The sequence below is a fragment of the Sander lucioperca genome, chromosome 6 (genome assembly GCF_008315115.2).
Source record: "Sander lucioperca isolate FBNREF2018 chromosome 6, SLUC_FBN_1.2, whole genome shotgun sequence".
NCBI classification, from domain to species: Eukaryota; Metazoa; Chordata; class Actinopteri; order Perciformes; family Percidae; genus Sander; species Sander lucioperca.
Genome location: NC_050178.1, coordinates 33430135 through 33444273, shown reverse-complemented (window position 1 = coordinate 33444273; position 14139 = coordinate 33430135). Strand labels below are relative to the sequence as shown.

The window sequence follows — 14139 nt, the reverse complement described above, 5'->3', positions numbered from 1 at the left end:
GTAGCTAAATCCAGTTCATCCTTAAAATATGCTCAGGTATTTGGTGCAGAAGTTTCTATTTCACACGGACACCTGACGGCTCAAGGGATCGGCCATCTGCTCTGTTTGTGGGCAGAACTTGCTAATAAAATTTTATAGCAGCTATTTCCAGTTCATAGAGGTGGTGCAGTGGATTTATGGCTACCCAAAACACACATTATTTATATAAAACCATAATTGTGCACCCTGTATTTTCTCCCAGGCGACCTGCGTCACATCACCAGGCTGAAGCCGTGGGGTTTATGCGACGTGTTGGTAGAAAAGTACGAGTGGTCCAAAGACGAGGCACACACCTTCAGCACGTTCCTGCTGCCCATGCTGGACCTTGTGCCTGAAAGGAGGGCCACCGCGGCCCAGTGCCTCTCCCATCCATGGCTAACATCCTAGAGGCCGGCATGCACACCTCCACCCTCATATTGTGAAAGGATACATTAGGTTTGAAGTTCCTGGGCTTGAAAACTTAAGAGTAAACTAACACATTAATGTCTGCAAGACCCTGTGACTGCATCTTGCCAGCATCCTCCTGTCACGGCTCAGAGGCTTCCCACACACACTTTCATGAGTACAATAAAAAGAGACTGCTACTGAGTCTTTGATCTGTTTTGGATTACACTGTGGGGATAGAGTGAACTTGTGGTCTTCTTCCTATATGTATGGCTCTTTTTTAATGGCTGTATAGGACTTAATTGACCTTGCTCTCGTTTCTTTTCCTGACTCCAGCTCTTTCTCTGCAGCACATCATTCTCTGTATTTTTAGTAATAAATAATGGACTGGAAAAGATGGTTGCACTTGTCTACAAATGCAGAAGAAGGTAGGATGTTAACAAAAACATAAAGATTGCCATCAAAACCACATACTGTTGTTGTTAAGGTCAATAATAAGCCAAGTATTTCTTTGCTAGTCATGTTAGCCGTGCCAGCTTTTATGCCTTAGGCTGTCAAATGTGTGCAAAGTGCCCCAAATTATTAATGCTAACAGCCACGATGAAAGACTAGTAACGTTCTTAGCACCATTAAGTTAGCTTCATCCTAAACAACTTTTGTACATTTGTATACAGGTGGAACTACATGATTAGAAAGCGTAAATGTCAAGGTCTGGAGACAGAGACTCGCACTATTTTTCAGGAAAACAAAACTGTAATCTTTAAATTTTTCAGCATTCTTGTCTTTTTAAAAAGCACTTGTATACACAATGTGAAAAACGTTCAGATTCCTTTCTTACTTCATGCACGAGTGGACAACTTGATGCCATTTCACACCTGGACCATTTCTTGCATGTTAAGAAAGGCTCCATACAACGTTTCCCACATTTACAGTCAAATCAAACTATATGTGGATCCACGTCCAGTGTGCAGTGCACCAAAGAGTTAGCTTCTAGTCTCCCTCGATGCAGCGAAAGCTTTGCACAGATTCTGACTCAGCAATGGAAGTTGAAGGCACAAGCTGAAAGGTTTGAGCTTTTTTTTTTTTTACTTTTTAGAAATTCCTTGAATGTTCAGGTGATTTCCAGGTTTCCACTGTATATGAAGGTGTTGGATTTGAAAATAGATTGTACCAAAAACAAATGCTGTAATAATGCTTTGAATCCCCTCAAAACCATTTTGCTTTTTATACAGTCTCCTCTCCTTTTGTTCATGTCTCCGCTCTTCATTTGATTGTTAATTTTTTTCTGTAGGTAATAAACATTTTTCAAAACCTTACTAGATTGTATTTGCCTCATAAATCACCACTGCAGTGTCTCCATTCTGGCATAAATAAGGATATAAATCCCCGAAGATTCTGTATTAAAACACATCATTAACCTAATTCATCATCAGGATCTCCAGAGGGCAGATACAGTACAGTGGGATCAGATTTTATTTTCAGTGAGTGCTAACCGATCCGGAAGCATATTTTATTAGGACGTCTAACCAAAATCTCTCCAAACGCTCCTTAAATACATCAGTTATTAGTTTGCATGTCAAATCTTGAACACCTGTTTTGTGATAAAATGTAACGTGTTTAAACACTTTCTGGCACTGAAATAAACGTTATATTTTTAAATGGTGTCACTTAGGGCGGTCTGCTTAGCATTTATGACAGCTCACTCTCCAAAGTAACAAGGAGCTGCTCTGGTCAGCATGTTCATTCACTTGTTTTAGTCCAAAATACAATAGTAATCCACTACAAATCCTAAGCTCTGAGCGGGAGGTGGACAGTGACTCTCCCATGTTTTTAAAGTCTGTTGATAAGCTGCCACAATTTCAAGGACAGAATGAACGTCTTGTAGTTATTTTTTTCCGATTTTAATTATGTCCTGAAGCCTTGGAATACATTTAAATCCCTCGAGTCGGCAGTGCTCCTCGTAAAGCCTCGTCCATCTCTTCCCATCGTTGTCCACAGGGGGCCTAGGCGTTATCTGTAATTGAGGAAAAAAAACGTTACTGAAAAGAGGAGATGTACTGTAATTGTCAGTTCAGACGCTGACATAGATATCTGTCAATAGCTCAGCTGGATTTTAACACCTACTATATAATAAGACAGAGAGTTGACAGCCCTTCTAGTGGCTTTGTGAGGATGTATCCAAGCAGCTTTGAGCTGATGCTCACATCAGCATGCAAACATGCAGTGACAATGTTACCATCTTAGTTTAGCATTCATGAATTAGCTAATTGGCACTCAACACAAAATACAGCTGAGGCTGATAGGAATGTTATTAGTATTGGACAAATACTAATTTTGACCTATTGATGGCCCTAGATAAAAGGTCAGGGGATCACATGTATTACTGTTCATCCTCTTGGGAGCATCAATGGCAATCCATCCAATAGTTGTTGAGACATTTCAATAAAAAAAAATTAAAAAAAACCTCATGGTGGCTCTGGAGGAAAAGTAAAGGGATCACCTGAGTCATTAAACCATTCTAGGAAGCATGGATCGGTACAACATGTGGTGCCAACCCATCAAGTAGATGTTAAGATATTTCACTGAATAAGTGAAAACTTTGACCTGCTGGTATCGGAGGATGACCAAAGTCAGTAGGAGTCATCCTCTGGGAACCATGCGTGTCTGTACAAAGTTTCATGGCAATCCACTCAATAGTTGCTGAGATATTTCAGTCTGCACCAAAGTGGTGGACTGGACTACATTGCCATCCATTTTTTTTCTCAGTTTAACCTGACCTCAGTGATTCATCACTTATACGGAGAGTGAAATTTCGAGGCAGCCCAGCCTCTGCTCAACCTCTTTCCATTTTCCCTCAAGCTCTCAACACTTACACCATACCCTCTGAAGCCTTTAACCTTCCCCTTGGCCCTCGCTAGCTCCCTGTTATCCACCCTTTAGCCTTCCTCTTGCATCTTTGCCTACAATTGAAACTTTCTCTTGTTCTTCTCTCCAGCTAAATATCCTCATCTAGGAGGTGTCTTCCTCTCCCAGCCCACCGTTTTTTTTCCAGCCTCCCTTCACTCTGGTACCTTTCTCCTCCACCTGGAAGTCCTCTGGCAGAAGCTTGTCCTGCCGGTTGCCCAGGCTGAAGGCCAGGAAGGAGAGGACTAGCGAGTCCATAATGCTGATGATGGCCAGGATGTAGGCCCAGCGCACCGTGCAGTTGCCCAGGGTGTATTTGTCGGTCCGCTGGCCACACATGCGCTTCACCTCGTCCGAGTCCCAGCCGTCAGGATAGATCATACAGCCAATCACCATGCATGTGCCTAAGAGAGGGGAGGCATAGGATGAGGAATTTTGGTTTAAAATCAGGTACTTCAACATCAACAGTCACTCTTAGCCATTTATTCGAATGCACAAACTTTGGCGCGTTTTGATGTGGGAAACCTTTGGAATGTTACATTTACAAATTGAACATTTACTCAAGTACAAATTTGAGATACTTTCTTTTCATGCCACTTTGAAATCTACTTAAATGTTGCGCCTTTTATTGTTATTATTATTATTATATTATTTATCTGACTGCTTTAGTTACTACTTTTTAACAAATTAAGATTTTTGCATGCAAAACATATGAAGAGCTTATGAAAAAACTTCCCAACAGTACATACAAATAGAGCCGAAACAATGAATTGGCAACCATTTAGTCATTTTACACACGCACACACACATCAATGCTTTTGAGTCAGCTTGAGGTAGGTATCATTGTGTGTGTGTGTGTGTGTGTTTGAAACACTGTGGTGTTAGCAACAAAGCAATAGCTTGTGTGAGAACCTTAAATGCAGGGAACAATACATCTCTCACAAGTATATACACAAAAGAAGAGTATGCACCCACCTCTTCGACACACACACACACACACACACACACACACACACACACACACACGTTGCCTAGCAACTCCCGAGCATCTCATCTTCAGAAAGATGATCTTGTTCATCCATTATTGACTCTGCAGAAAGACAGCCGCCCCCGTGCCTTCCCATCTCAGCATATAGAGCCACGTTAACACACAAACGCATACTTTCACTTTCTCAAAAGTCTCATGCTTACTTTCTCAAGTCTCTTCCCTAATTGCAAGATAGATAATTGTTAAACTGCAACTTCTCATCAGCTTTTGTTTTACATTTCCCCCTGAGTTGAGTTGGTCCTGAATAAGTCTCATTAAATAATTTGAAATATCCTTTCACTTAGGCTAATTTAGGGAAATAATGTATTAGTAGTAAAGTAAACAAAGTAAACCTTTCAGACTAATTTAGAGGCTTGGGTAGATTCTGTGTGAGTAATATGCAAACATAGATGTAACTAATTCACACACACACACACACACACACACACACACACCAGGTGTAAGGTGTAAAATAGGGAGAGGAGAAAGTGTAACAGCACACCTCCAGGTTAATCTCATTACAGGTTTGTCCTTTCACTTGCAGCTACATCTGTTCCCAAGCTGCTTCATGTTTCAAAAACAGAATCATGTTCTACTTCTGTCAGTGTGTGCGTCTGGTAAAGGAAACTACTGAAATGTTGAACTGCAGTTCCCAGCTCAAATCTTTCTTTTTAGACGTGGTCCTTCTTTTTCTATTTTACTCTGCTGACTATTTTACAAGACAAAGCCTTTATTGTGTTTCTGCATTACCTTGAGTTTTACACCCCCCCCCCAATAATCAAAACTGACCAGTGCAACCCACCCCAACAACATATTATAATTTTCTTTACATAAATAAAAGACATTTGCACCATACGTTGATGCAGAAAAGGCACAAATTGTTGCAGAAAAATTCATCAGAATGCAGGAAATTAAGTGTTTGACATTCAAATGCACATGTCAATTTGGCTCAAAAGTGGGGATCTCACCCCCCCCCCCCCCCCCAATGTTGAACCACTGATGCAACCCATACTTGGTAAGAATACTTTGTAACAAGCACACAGTTGAGGTATTTTTGTATATTTTTGTACTGAGTTCTGTTTTGTCCCTTACATATGTAATATAGCCTACAAAATCTATAGCTAATTGCTTTCTTAATTGCATTTTTAATGATAATTTAACAGGCTTTATGTAAGACAAAATGTATGTTTTTACATGTATTATATTAACTGCCAGTAACTCATTTGTAGAAACTTCTATGTGTGCAGCTACAGACTGGTAACCCTGGTGCTCACTGGAGGCCAGCTGCATCCACGCGCAGATCTTGTAGACGCTCCCCGCATTGCAGAAGAAGAAGAGGCTGAAGCAGACGATGCTGCCCACTACCAGCAGCATGGAGATCCCCACGAAGAACATGGCCGTCTTGAACGCGCCAGACGGGATGGAGCCGAAGTCCAGCGCGCTCCCTTTGCAGGTGAGCTCCGAGGTGAGGGCGTTCCCGATGCAGTAGTGGAAGAGGCCAAAATATCCGGCCTGTGGCGTGTTGACGCTGTCCCCGATCCAGTATGGCTGGATGAACACCACCACGGTGATTATGGAGAACGTGATGGTGAAAACCGTCCACAGCACGCCCACGGCCCGAGCGTTACGCACGTAGTTGGTGTGGTAGATTTTAGCGGCCTCCTGAGCCGGGAGCATGGCGACAGGGAGGGCTTCTTAAATGTCTCTTGGATGGTCTAAAAAGAGGAGAAAAGTATTCTTTACTTGAAATTTCTTTCTTCTATAAACCTGTTAGAGTGAACAGGAGCCGCCTTTAGTTTCCCAGATCAATTATGACCGTATGCTCAAGACGGTTATCTGTTGATAACTTAACATTACAGATGTCACCACGAGTCATTAGTCTCCAAAGTGTTTCCTCTCCAGGTAAGGCTGCGGGTCTCAGGTAGGCCTAATGAATGATTCATGGTTAAAGGATCCGCAGAATAGAGTAACACACGTGGCAAGCAAGGCAAGTCTCCTTTCACTCTTAAGGGCATAGGCCTAATCACTTTCCTTTATTTTATTTCATTCATTTTTTTGTTTAGGCTACATAAAATATTCGTTCAGATAAGAAACAATAATGCAGATGCACAGTAACTCAGCTATGCATTGGGGTCAGACCTACTTCTAATTTAATGTTTTCATGTGTATATTTTTAAACATTGTGAAGGTTAATTTTGTCAAGACTTAAAACAATACAAGACATTGGAAAACAAAACATATCATCCCTTTCAATGAATGGTGTGGAGAAATGACCAAAATGGCCAGCTATGAACAATTATTTTTTTAACTTGAACAACAGACAGGAGGTATTATGGGGCCCCTACATGAATGCAGTATTGCATAATTAATGGGGGAGAATTTGACGAAATGATTTTAACGTATGTTTAAGTCACTACTAAGATGTGTGAGAGATGACTTGTATTGTATGATATTGGTAGAATACTCATTTGTGCTACTGGTGTGATGATATGTGAAAGGTATGGAGACGAGTTATACCAATGTTTACCCTGTGTATGTATATATTTTTTTAATTTTATATTTTTATTTTTCATTCGTTATCTCTCCCATTTTCGCTTAGTGAGAGATCACTGTTGTTCTTGTCTCTGTTTCTATAAAAGGCAATAAAAATGTGAATGATAAATGACTTAAAACAATACTCTTAAAACACATATGTAATTGTTCCTCCTGTCCATAATGAGTCAGAAAGATACCCACTTGATTTAACTGACTTAGGACTGCTGGAGCCTCAGCTTCAACCGAATTTTAGAGTGCATTTTATCACAGAAGACGAGGACTGTGGATTTTGTCCCCCCCCACCAATCGTGTGAAGAAAGGATCTCTTCCCAGTCAGTATGAACATGACAGAACAGTTACAGCATCAACCTCCAACTCTTTCAACGTACATGTAGGTATGTAATGATTTAAGAAATGTGAACCCTTTCGGTCAGAAGTAAAGACTGAGCCAGTGATGGAGAGAGACCAATGACTGTATATGATACAGTCTGAGGGTCTGAATAACATGTAGGCTACTACAGTCTTTCACTAGATGGAGCTACAGAGCTTCAGTGTAACTGCAACACCACCCATTTTGCCCCAAATCAATCCAGACAAATCCAATATCCAAAATCTAAAGGAAACTGGCAGTATTTGAACCTTGTACCTCTACCGAACAGACCAGACATGTTTCCGTTGAACACCACAGGAGTTTTGTATGTTAGGAGGTGGCGGTGGTGTTGAGGGTAGGTGTCAAAGTCTTACTGGTTCAGTGGTGGAAGAAATATTCTTTTTTTTCTTTTCTTTTTTACAGTACAGTAAACTACTTGGGTGTCAAAAGTAAAAATCCTGATTATGTTATACATGCTGCCCCCTTTCATTTTGTTATTTTATTAGTAATACATTATTGGATTAATATTATTGCTGATGCATGTGTGTAAGCACTAAAATGTTGTAGCTGGACGAGGTGCTAATTGTAACCCTTTATATACAGTTGGGTAGTTAAAACTATAATATATTTAATAAGCTGATGATTTGTTTTCTAGTAAAATCTCAATCTGCTAAGTGACTCTTAGCAGATTAACTATAGCTCTCAAATAAATATAGTAAACAGAATTTCTCCTCTGAAATGTAGTGGTCTATAAGGCTAGTGTAAGGGGATGTTCCACTTTATTGTATTTTTTGTTATGCTGTGTATTGACCTATTTGTACAAAATGTGTGTGGTGTCCTGTTCAAAATTATATCTCACATCTGCGAAATTTATTCAAGCAACATTAAATTAGGTCAGACAAAGCAAGTAAAAATGCATGTTTGTGCTGGTGCTTTGTTACAGTCACACATGGGCTGTAAATGCAGTTATTTCCACAATACATTTCCCACACAACAAAAGTAAAGTTGTGCTGATATCTGTAACGTAACACATTACATTGTCACAGTGTTTTTCCATGTCCGTTCCACAATGTTGTTCTCAGTGTTGGCCCACAAACTGCTGCGCTGCAACAACACATAAATGTACTGATCTTAAAGAAGCCCTTTCACATGTATAATGCTGACATATTTGACCTTTTTAGATCCTAACCAACCAATACTTAGGTGCACAAAGCTCCTTGCTGACTGAATAATGTAATATTCTTAGAGCCTGATTTTTTTTTACCAATGGAATCCATTATTTACCCTGAGACCTGTTAGCAATGTTTGGTTACTCGTAGTTTTAAGTCCCACTTAATTTTGTTTTCTTACAGTTGATCTGGTACATGTAATAAGTTGAGGTATAGATCTGCAGTGGTGTGTGTGCACGTGTGTGTATGAGGGTGGGCGCTGGCGTGTCAATGCACTTAGCTTTATTAAGTGATACCGCCCCAGAGTGAGAGGGAGGTTGTTTATAATCAAGTTATTCGAGAGCAGCTATCCAATTTTCTGATACAGAATGGAGTGAGATTTTCTGTGCGTGTGTGTGTGGGCATGTGTGTGTCTTTGTGGGATGCTGGGATTTAATGCTTTTCTTGTGCATGTGCGTTTTACTTTAATGTTCCATAACAGTGAAAAGACGGCAAATCATGAGCAAGAAAATAAATCTATTTTTACCACAGAAACAGTCTTTTTAACAGAAGGTACACACAGAAAGTGTTGAAATAATAAAAAAAAAAAAACAACATTTTTTTTAAACTGTGTTGTATAAGTTATCAATAGAACTGGTTCTGTTGCTTCAGGGCGAATTCAGCATAATCTTCCATTTTGCCTGAAGTGGAAGTTGTGTGTATGTGTTTTGTGTGTATGTGTGTTTGTGATGAACCCTTTAGGCCTATTTGATCTGAGAGCCTCTGAGAGCACAAAGAGGCTTTTCTGCCATTTCAGCATCTCTTCCTGTCCCCTTCTGCCTGCCTTCTTTAGAGGCTGAGGTAAGTAACAGATAATTTGGCAATGATACTAATTTCATGACAGGTTGCTACAATAATGAGTGAGTGAAACGAGCTTCATGAACCATTCAAATCAGTCAGATTTGGTTCAAATTCTGGTTTCAGGAAGTGGATTTTTTCCTGAATTCCAAAATTTTGAAGACTTTTACTCATGTGCATTGTTAAACACATTCACATAGGTATTTTGGGTAATATGTTCCACCCTGATGTACTTTGCGTGTGTATATAATGGATACCAAACTTTTTGAGTATCGTGCAAATTGTTATTTTTTTTAATGTTTAAAGTAGTTGGGGCAGTTTGTTCCTGGAGTGTTGGGAGGTGTGGGGTCAACTGTCACAGATGGACTCGATTAGTCTTTTGTAAATGTGTAAGTAACAGCATGCAATGGGCTTGGGTCAGGGGGCCGAAGAACAACCACTCCTCTCATCTCACACACACACACACACACACACACACACACAGACGCACACACTAGCCTCATGTCCTGTGATGCAGCACTGAGTGAGTGTCACTACCTCTCTGAAACCCCCCGAGGCTGCAGCAGCCACTATGAGCCAGCCTCCACCCCAGCCGCCACCGCCCGATCGCAGCCCAGCAGACAGCATCAGAGCTTAGGCAAGAAACGGAGCAAAGTGTGGGTCAGCATGTGCCCTGGGGAAGGAAGCTAGAATGTAGGTCTGCTCTGCAGGGGATCGTGTTCAGGACCTATTTACTGATAGTTCACCACTGTTGTATTTTTATTTAAATGTTTTCCTGGAGGTGGTTTTCTTAACTGATGAGTTGTAGCTGTGAGAAAAGAGAAGTGCATGTTTATATTTCTTAAAGGTCACATCAATTGTAATATTTTACAATGTCTTTGTAAAAAAAAAAAAAAAAAAAAGTGATTATATACCTTTCTAGTTTGATAAATGATCTGATGACAATTGCATGTTCATGCAAAACCCAATAAACAAAGTAAAAAAACAAACAAATATAGTATATATAATAGTATTTTAGGTTAAAACAGTAGTTAACATTTTTGGGAAATAAACTTGTTCACTTTCTTGCTGAGAGTTAGATAAGAAGATTAATATGCTATTAATCTCATCAATCAAAGATATTAGGATATTTGTCATTTTTAATATCACTACTTTCCACTGTAAGCAGTGACAGCGGAGCTCTGGGACAAAGCACAGTGGGGGTCCAGCACTGCCAAGAACTGGCAAGGAGCTGCTCTGCTTTATGCCACTGCAGCTGACACACATAAATCTAAACCACATAAGTAGCTTCTCTGTCACACACACACACACACACACACACATGCAAACATAAAACACAGACACCATCATACATCTGTGCACACACTTATTAGACTCGACTGAATAGGAGGGAAGCAAAAAAAAAAAAGCTCTGTGAGCCGATGAGTCGTCAAATGTGTGCTTGTGTAATCCCGGCCAATTCAAACAGTTTTGTTACGGTAAAGAATGGCGGATTAGTTTATGAAGATTCAAAGCTAAATATAGAAAATGCATGTGAGGGATTATAGACACATCAAAGAATAAGGATGGAGAATACATTAGGGCGCACTTTCATCTTCCATCTCCTTCTCTCTGTATCGTTTCTGGTCTTTTTCGCTGAATGAAGCAATGTGACACACAGGTTGGAGCAGTGAGAAGAGAACATTGGACTTCATTGGCATTAAATGCATCTTAGTCTTTGCCTAATTTATTAATACACAAGGCTGATATGGGTTTTACACGTCATAGTGTATACATGGTGGCATATTCATTAATAACATAAAAATGTTGCAGTAGATGACCTCTGCATTATCATTGTCTTTTACATTATATTTCATCAGTGTGGTTAAAAAAAAAATCTAATTTCAAAATGATAGATTCAACATTTGAAAAAAAGCTAAAAAAGATGATTTATTAAAGTTATGAGTCATTTTGTTTTCAGGCTAGACTCTAATTACATGCTGCAGAAATGAGAAGATGGGTCATCAAGTAATATTCATTAAGAGGTGTGTGTATGTTTGCTGGAAGAAGAAAAGTGTCAGATCCAAGGAGGGAGACTGAATTGCTGACTTTACCATGACAGAACCCGAGGGCGGCTGGAATGATTGTATTTGAACGCCTCTTATTATTTAGGATGCTGTTATTTTGACTATATGAAGCCCTAAATATAGGGATTATGCTGCAGTTTGGCAGTCGCAATAATAAAATATCTTCAGGGTTTTAGAACCCACGCAGTACGGTTATGAAATGTGCTTTTTACATTGGAAAGTGCTGAGGAGGAGGAACAAATCTGCCAGAGTGGATTTGAAAACTGTAAACATGCCTGAAGAGGAATGAAAGGGACCTAACATATGCTTAGGAACACAATGCAGCCTAATTATGTAATAGTTGGTATGGTCTTAAAAGTTCACCAGACGTAATGAGGTGAGTGTGTGTTTGTTTCTATGTGCACCACTCATCTTTGTGTGTTTTATTGTTTGGTGGCCAGTTTCCCAGCAGATCTAGGAGGATTGTAGCGTTATCCACATAACTGGATGTTAATCTTGTGTGGAATCCAGCACTGCCTCTCCTGGGAACGTAGCCTGCGCGATGCTAACATCACCACCTGGTCCTCGACACACACACACACACACGCACGCACGCACGCACGCACGCACGCACGCACGCACACACACACACACACACACACACACACACACACACACACACACACACACACACACACACACACAGTTATAGAGTCATAAGCTCCTCTGTGCACACGGATTGGGTTTATAGTTCATGCAATCATCCACGGACTGTTTCATTACATAAAAGTGATTGTTGCCTGCGACTGCAGGGACTTTTTTCTGAGTTCAGACAAAAAGCAGTGTTTCCTATTAACCAATACACCCAACAGTTGGTTGAGCTGGCATCTATATGGTCACACAGAATAAGTATAAAAAGTCACCTATAGTAGATTAAGTTGTAGCCTATATTTCTGGCGTTGTGAAATAGTTAACTGAACTGTGTCTGTGTTGTATTGGGAAATAACTTGCTACAGTTCAGACATGACTGCCATTTGCTAACTGTCAGTACTGAACATAAATCATATTAGGGTATTAGAAGGCTGAGTTCTCTCCTCAAGTGTAGATTTGAATCCAACCAGGAAAAAACACTGCCAACATCGCTGACAGCTGCAGTGGCACTGAACATGTGGTAAAGTCACTTTGCATGGATCCAACAGAAACATGGCTGTGAGAGGAAACTGAGAATAAATAGATAGATAGATACTTTATTGATCCCCAAGGGGAAATTCAAGGTCCCAGTACTTAAAGACAATACACACAACATACACATACATCACAAACAGGATGATAAAATAACAAATTCACATGAATACCATGGACAATAAAAGTAAAGATACTAAATAAAAATCCACGTGAATGTACTAAGGGATGTATAAGCATGAGATGCTTGCAGTGACAGGGCAGGGACTGACCCTGTGATTCAGTATATATGGTAAGGTGCTCTGTGAGAGTGTGTGTCATGGTAATAGTACAAATAAATCCATTAGTGCAAAGATAATGTCTAGAGACCAGCATTAAATATGGACAATATAAGAGAATGATGTAGACATACTAATATAAAAACTATAGCAGTGCAATGATAAAGTTTAAAAAAAAGACAGCATTAAATATGGGTATTATAAGGGAATAAAGTAGACAGTATTATTAATACAAATCAACAGTCAATATAGAGGTTTGAATTAATATAAAATATTGACAAGTAGACAGTATTGAGAGCGAGAGCGAGAGACAGAAATTGAGGAGGAACATGATGAATATGTCTGTTTGACTCAAATAAAAGAAAGATTTTCAATTTCCCCTTTTCAAGAACTCTGACTCAGCAGGAGAGAGAAGTGGGCAGCGTGCAACTTCCCATTCAAACCAGAGCAAATTAACTCCATCTTCTGCTAGAACCACAGACTGTTAAAACTAGACTAGAACATAATAACCTCTACATGAGTTTCAACCTTTGACCTCAAGGCGTTTAAACCGGTGGCCCCTCCTCTCCGTCAAGGGAACAGTCTCCCTCTGTTTATGGCAGACGGACCTCAGATGTCGCCGCTAGCAGTCGATGTGCTGTAGGTGTAAATCTTTACTGCCCGCTGTGGGCGGGACAACAAAATCCTGTAGAGCCCGCTGATTGGTCTCTAGTATTCGATAAAGGTGAAGCTAATCCAGCAGTTGACTCAACTGCATGTCAATCGAATGCGATTATGCTGCTTTCAGGGGCTCTTCGTATTATTGTAGTTCAATTGAAAGCAGCACTTTACTATGTGACCTTTGTGCAGTGGTGGAATTTATCTAAATACATTTACTGTATTTAATTACAATTTTGAGGTACTTGTATTTTATTTAATTATTTCCATTTAATGTTACCGCCACTCCAGTCCACTATATTTCAGACACAATAAGTAGCCTATTGTATTTGTCTCTGTCAGCTACAGAATCATAATCAGTATATTGTATTGTACCTACACGTTATATACTCCAGTTTATATAACAATATAGCATAGTAGGTGGACGACTTGTTAGTTGGCTAATGTTAGCTTGCTAACTCTGCACCCCACTAGTCACAGAAAACCAGCCGAACAAAGCTGCTTTGTGTGGATGAAGCATTAAATTGTTATACGTTACCATGGCAATGGTACACAAATGGCTGTCGCTCTGACCATTCTACTCTTATTCTACTACGTTGTGATTTGAATGGGTTTGGCCTTTCTTTCCATTATATTTGTATGGCACGAACGCTCTAACGGTAGATTCAATATTTCCGACAGCCCCTGAAGGCAGCATTACCCCCTCCAGTGT

General features: G+C 40.0%; 2 protein-coding genes across 4 annotated transcripts in view; one reads left to right on the top strand and one right to left on the bottom strand.

Moving 5' to 3' along the window:
* Positions 1-1739, top strand: part of srpk1b (SRSF protein kinase 1b) — a 31734-nt gene extending 29995 nt beyond the window's left edge. For all 3 annotated transcript variants that reach the window (XM_031323844.2, XM_031323839.2, XM_031323854.2), the window contains one exon: positions 242-1739. In XM_031323844.2, coding sequence (XP_031179704.1) covers positions 242-426 — 185 coding nt within the window. In that variant the 3' untranslated portion in view covers positions 427-1739. The remainder of the gene's footprint in view (positions 1-241) is intronic.
* A 134-nt stretch (positions 1740-1873) lies between these two features.
* lhfpl5a (LHFPL tetraspan subfamily member 5a) lies at positions 1874-6355 on the bottom strand. Its single transcript, XM_031323989.2, has 3 exons — positions 5629-6355; positions 3495-3731; positions 1874-2437 (listed from the first exon to the last, which is right to left on the bottom strand). The coding sequence occupies exons 1-3, from the start codon at positions 6029-6031 to the stop codon at positions 2427-2429; spliced, it is 651 nt and encodes a 216-aa protein (XP_031179849.1). The 5' UTR covers positions 6032-6355; the 3' UTR covers positions 1874-2426.
* Positions 6356-14139: the final 7784 nt, after the last annotated feature.

Excerpts from the sequence above, each read along its gene's own strand:
- lhfpl5a (XM_031323989.2), bottom strand. The coding sequence starts at position 6,031 with ATGCTCCCGGCTCAGGAGGCCGCTAAAATCTACCACACCAACTACGTG. Across the intron at positions 3,732-5,628 it reads GTGGATGCAGCTGGCCTCCA|GCACATGCATGGTGATTGGC; the intron begins GTGAGCACCAGG and ends CCCCTCTCTTAG.